Source organism: Nanorana parkeri, unplaced genomic scaffold (assembly GCF_000935625.1).
Source record: "Nanorana parkeri isolate BGI_ZX_2015 unplaced genomic scaffold, ASM93562v1 scaffold282, whole genome shotgun sequence".
Classification (NCBI taxonomy): Eukaryota; Metazoa; Chordata; class Amphibia; order Anura; family Dicroglossidae; genus Nanorana; species Nanorana parkeri.
Window position 1 is genome coordinate 861,942 of NW_017306550.1, and position 6,250 is coordinate 868,191.

Genomic DNA, 6,250 nt, shown 5'->3' on the forward strand with positions numbered 1-6,250 from the left:
GTTGTTTTTTTTTTTTTTTTGTTTTCTTAGAAATATCGGGATAGGCAACCTTGGCGCTACAGCAGTTGGGCAGCAACAAGACATGTCACAAGCATGTCTTCCAGAGGCAGGGACATAAGGGTTTCACCAAAGCTGGAGGTTGCTTACCCCTGGCATAGATACTGCAATTAGTACATCAAATCAGATGTAGCATACAGGTTTATGAAATCTAATAGCGAAGTTAGTTTTTAACATTTGAATCCCCCACATGTACTCTAGATTAAAACGTGCTGTGGGCAGTTGTCTTTGAAACTAACTTTTTTTTTAATAATGCTGACTTTTTTTTTTTTGTCAAATTTAGAGAGAATATGGTGATAGTAAGAGAGTGTTTGGTGAGCGCAAGAGGAATGATTCTTATACAGAAGAGGAGCCGGAATGGTTTTCTGGTGGTCCTACTAGCCAGTCTGAAACAATAGAGCTCACTGGGTTTGATGATAAAATTCTGGAGGAAGATCATAAAGGAAGAAAAAGGACACGAAAGCGACCCTCTTTTGTGAAGGAAGGCAAGTGAAGGGTTTTTCTACTACTATAGAGAATAGCATAGTGTTCTGTTGTAAGGCTCTGGAGGTCAGCCTACCAAAAGACTGTAGAAAGAGTCTGCTTTTAAGACATGCTTTCTAATAAAGCACACTTAAAGTGTCTAACAATTTTTTTTTCAATAACTTGATACTTGTGTGCCTTACTCTTATACAGTAACATGTGTCCTCCCAACCATATACTAGTCGTGACAGTTTCTGCTGTTCAGCTTAACATTTGTGAGGCAAACATTTGGATTACTGGCATAGTGCATGTTACATTTTAAAGACGTACTCTAGACGGAATAAAAATTTACCTTTTTGTAGTGGGTCTACTAACCCCGCATTGCAAGGGTTAACTGCTAATTTCTCTCTAGGGGACTGAATAAAGAAAAAATACTCACCCGAGCCTTGATCTTGCGGCAGAGACCACTTGCCTCTCTCCCTACGCTCTGGTGGTGGCATTTCCCTCAGTGTACTCTATACACTGTATTACGTGATGACTCATGGGTTGTTAGACTGCCAGAGTCTGGGGAAGAAGAGGCTGCCGGGAGTGGCCTAGCAGCCAGGTAGGACCTAGGCTGCTTACACCACCCCCCTAGACCAAACAAGCAGTTATCCCTTGCAGCGTGGGGGTAGCTCTACTGCAAGGGTCTTTTTTTCTAACCTGGAGTTAAACTGTTCAGATTTAGTCCCTGTACAAGTGTGGCATCTGTTCTTTAGGTTTCATATCTGTCTTGGTTAACATGTGATCTGCTTTTCTGCATGTTATAATGTTGCTATTATTTCATGGCCTCTTTCCCCAGGATTTGAATGTAATGGTGGTGTCTTGGAGGAGGAAGAACCGGCTGCTCTTCAAAGAGAAACGGCTGACCAGGAAGTGCCTCAAGAGGCTGTTCTCCCAGAACCAGCCCCGGGAGAGTTTGACTTCAATGAGTTCTTTAACTTAGACAAGTCTGTGCCTGGCCTGGCATCGGTAAGTGCTGTGGTGTAATGCTCACCTTGTATCTGTAGGAGCACCAAATCTTTCTGGGTTTTTTAAGCCTAATGTCTTGGCATGCAGTCTGTGAAACTCTTAAGGACATTACTTGTTGCCTATCTTTGCTATACACTGGTGATGGGTTGTCACAGTTGTGCACACAGAGGGTTTCTGACTTTTACCTGGCTTGATATCTCACTATAACCCAGAAAGAACTGTATTTATCCATGCTCAATTGGTTGTCAATTTTGGACCATTTTGCATTTAATATGTTTCAGACTGGTTTGGCTTTTTTTTTTTTCCCCCCTCGTTTTGGAGGTGGCAGTTGAGAATCTATAGGCTGTTTATAGTATGACTGGCTAGAGTGGTCCAAATGTACAGGTTTGGCCCATGGTTTAATATTAATTTAATATAGAAATCCTCAGTGCTGTTTTTGAGCTTCAGTAGTCCCAATGCCAAAGTGGTTTGCTGTTTGCAGCATGACCAGTTGTTTGCTTTTGTGGTTTATCATCCAAATTGCCTTTATGTGAAGTATTCTGTTGTGAGTGGTGGGGAGTTAAAACCTAAATGCTGGACTTCGGGTTCAAAGCTGATATTCCACAGCCACAAAGTGGTCCCTTCACATACAAGTAAGTGTAACACCATTGCAACTTATGTCCCTACTCTTAACACGATCTGTGTCTCAAAGTTTATATACCTGTTCTTTCTGCAGATGATTGAGGATGTACTTGGGGAAGGATCAATGACTGCCAGCAGGTTTAGCAGATGGTTCTCAAGTAACAGCCATTCTGGGAGTCGTTCCAGCAGTCTGAGGTCCACCCCTCATGAAGAACTGGAAAGGCTAGCAGGTGAACTGCTTTTTCATCTATTGTCTTAGTTAGGCTAGTGTGTGGTTTGTGGTGGTGGGTGGCTTTTTTTTCCCCTTTTTTAAGCTTTTTGCCATCTGACAAGTACCTGATCTTGGTGCTCACATCGCAATAAAGCAAGCACTTGTCAAGCTTTAAAGATCTTTATTTGCAACTGAGTTCATGCAAGAATCTGTTTGGTTCTTGCACACTTTTTAAACAAAGTTTATGCATGGCTTTTTCTTTTGAGCCTTCCCTTACTGTTGCGGGGAGGAAATCAGGGGTTACCCAACGTGTCAGGAAGATGGTGGGGTCTAAAGTTGGATTTAGGATGCATGTCCAGAGTTTAGTGTTAACAAATTGGGAAGTCTAGTCACTCGAGCTTCCACTACAGAAAATATGTAATTAAGGGCTGTAGACTACAGTTACAGAAGAAGTTACTTTCTTTTGGACACAGGCTTGGAACAAGTCCTACCCTCTCTTGGACAGAACTCTGGAAATTATTTTGCTCCTATTCAATTTGAAGAAAATGCTGACAAAGTTGACATCTTGGAGATGTTCCAGAAAGCCAAATTGGATATAAAGCCTTTGTTGTCAAACCTCACTGCAAACAAAGAAAAGCTACGGGAGAGCAGTAAGTTCAATTTGGTGGCATAGCCCAATGGTTTGGGTGGGGGAGAGAATATGGTTCATTTAAAGTGCATTTCCACTTTTGCAGTCACATTTAGGAAAACCCCTCCATATGTATGTGTTCCTTTTCACAGCATGCTTAAAAATAACTCAAATGTGCTTACCTTTTTTGATGTTTTGTTAAAACAGGCAAGGTGGCTGATTCCAGGCTTTTTTTTAGCCTTTTACAGTTGTCTGTCCCAATGGAAACTCTTGGGATGGGCATTTTGAGGATTGTGGGGTTTTTCTTTTTCTGATAAGCTTCATTAACATACAATGGACTAGCCACCTCTCAATAGACAAGACCCCTGCTGCCATTTCAAAGAAATAGAAGCAAGAATAAAGGTTAACGCTAACCTAAGTAACAAGAATTTAAACCAAAAAGCTTTTTTTTTTTTTTTTTTTTTATTTTTTAATGCTATGTGAATGGGAACATGTAAAAAGTATTAAAAGTGTTATCCCAATTTGGCTGTGGAAGTACACTTTAAACTCTGCTTGTCCTTCAAATTTTTCTTTGAATGATCAGCTTACACCTGGAAAATGTTTTTTTTTTTTTTTTTTTTTTTTTTTCCTTCTGTCAAACCTAAAGTGTCATTGTCACACAACCGTGATCCATTCTGATTTTACCTGAAGGTTAGTGGGGATCAGAACAGTCGGTGACGGACTGATTAATAGTGCATATTGAGTGTATTGATCCCCCAACTTTTCTATAATTTAGGGTATCCAAATCTCCAAGGCCTGTGCAGACTATAAATTGTGTTTTAAGGTGTGTTATATAAAGCAACCCCTTCATTTTGACAGACCTAACCCTTTACAACCTGACACACGGCATGTGCATTGTGGCAATGTGCAGGTGTGTTACCAATGTGTAAAAGGTGCCCTTAAAAATAAGTGGCACTAAGTGGTGTTACCATGCATTGCATTAAACTGTATTTTAGTTCCCGTTCACATTGAGCGGTTCGCAAATCGTGCGACTTGCATTTTGCGCGATATCGCGCAAATGCTTGCATTGAGCAAGCTTGAATCGCGGCTAAATCCGCTCCAAAAAGGGTCCTGCTGTAGCGACACACGACCCGCGACAGCAGGACCCTTTGCCCCATTGCCTAGGATTGGAGAGCGATATCGCGCGGTAAATTGCCGCGATATCGCGGGAATTACCGCACGATAAATCACTCAATGTGAACGGGGTCTTACTGCAGTTCTGTAAGAAAAATGGGGTACTTCTACACAAAGCTTAACCCCTTCATGACTGAGCTAGTTTTCAGGTTCTGTTCATAAATGACACATTTTTTACATTTTTGCTGTGTGATTCTTCCACAGCAGTAATATACTTTCTTACTAAATGTACCCACACATATTATATATAGTTTTTTAGAGGACAGATAGGGCTATATAATTATATCACATATGTGTACCTAACCCCTCACTTAGTTTGAATAAAATAAAAAAAGGAAAAAAACTAGAAGAAAACACTTTTTTCACAAGTTTTGATTATTATTATTTTTTTTTAAATTTTTTTATATTAATTATAGTATAAAAAATATATTTATATATAATTTATATTTTCCTAATTTTGTTTTACACTTTATTTTAATTTTTTTACACTTTGTAAAAAAAATAAAAATAAAATAAAAAAACTTTTTTTTTTCTTGTCAGTTTATATCAAGCAATCACTATGACAGCTTGATAAATTAACTTTTTTATTTTATTTTTGGCTATTAGGCTGATCCAAACTTAGGAACAGCTAATAATAACCTTAGAGACTGATCCTGACTTTAGTCAGATTCAGATCTCACTAAAAGCTCTTTGATCGTGCCTAGACGATCAGAAATGATACATTTCACTCAAAAGATATACATTGTATCTTTTGAGTGAAATGTATCTAAACATCGGGCTCTCGAGCTGTCAAAACAAATAGCAGAGAGGTGAGGTGAGTCACTGCTGCCTCTCTGCTATTTTGAGCTGTCAAATACGGGATCGCAAATTGCGGTCCTCTATTTGCATGTAACGGCTTCATTCTTTCATTAATGAAAGGAAGAAGCTTTTACAAAAAGCTTAATTATTTCATTAATTAATGCCTCAATACTGAGACATTAATGAATGACTGTTAAATGCTGAGAATCAGCAAATACCGGCATTACAAAGCCTGATATAACTCGTCACGTACAGTGTACGTGGCCAGTCATATAGGCACAAAGTGACAAGACGTACACTGTACGTCTCCCGTCACGAAGGGGCTAAAGCTAATTTCCACCTTTTGTAAGTGGTGTTTATTGTGGTAATGTAGAGGTGCAGCGATGTATGTGTACACATTTTCATGACTTTCATTGCTTTGGTGTGTGGGTTTTTTTGTTTTTGTTTGGGGCTTTTTTCTTTTTTGTCCTACCAATTAACCCCTTCATGACTGCGCTTGTTTTTGGTTTCTGTTCGTAAATGACTGACACACTTTTGACATTTTTGCTGTGATTCTTCCACGTCAGTAATATACTTTCTTACAAAGTGCACCCACACATATTATATATTGTTTTTTTAGAGGACAGATGGGGCTATATATTTATATCGCATATGTGTGTCTAACGCCTCACTTAGGACAAATAAAATATAAAAAAAAACACTTTTTTCCCAGTTTTGATTTGTAGTAGTTTTATCAAAACCAGCACAGCTAAAAAAAATGCAATACATTCATTTATTTGTCCCTTTATTTATTTTTACACTTTTCACAATTTTTTATTTATATCAAGCAGTCATTGTGAATTAATCTCACTATTACTGCTTGATAAATTAATAAATTTTTGGTTATCAGGCTGCTTCAAACTTCAGAACAGCCGATAATAAGTTAGTGACACTGATCCTGCAGCAGTTCAGGATTCAGCTGTCACTGAATGTTTCAGAAAACTGAAACATTCTACTTTCAGGAATAGATACATTATGTGTCTATTTCTGAAAGTCAAAGATAAAAAAAATAAAAATAAAAAAGCCAGTATAGCTTGAGAGATATCTCTCTCGATCTATACGAGCTGTCAGAATGCCGGCCTGCTCTGCTGTGACTCACCCGATATTAAAGTATCGGGTGTCTGAAAAAGGTTAACCCTTTCATTAATGGATGCCTAGATAGTTAGACATCCATTACTGAATGGTAACAGCTGATTCTCAGCGGTTACCAGCCTTCTATTGCAGCACATAACTTGTCACGTTCAAATCTT

The 6,250-nt window shown here is 38.6% G+C and overlaps 1 protein-coding gene across 2 annotated transcripts in view; it reads left to right on the top strand.

Moving 5' to 3' along the window:
* The window catches only part of EIF4ENIF1 (eukaryotic translation initiation factor 4E nuclear import factor 1), a 25,526-nt gene that overhangs the window by 9,875 nt on the left and 9,401 nt on the right, over positions 1-6,250 (top strand). For both annotated transcript variants that reach the window (XM_018557403.1, XM_018557402.1), the window contains exons 6-9: positions 341-542; positions 1,361-1,530; positions 2,246-2,381; positions 2,836-3,012. In XM_018557403.1, coding sequence (XP_018412905.1) covers positions 341-542; positions 1,361-1,530; positions 2,246-2,381; positions 2,836-3,012 — 685 coding nt within the window. The remainder of the gene's footprint in view (positions 1-340; positions 543-1,360; positions 1,531-2,245; positions 2,382-2,835; positions 3,013-6,250) is intronic.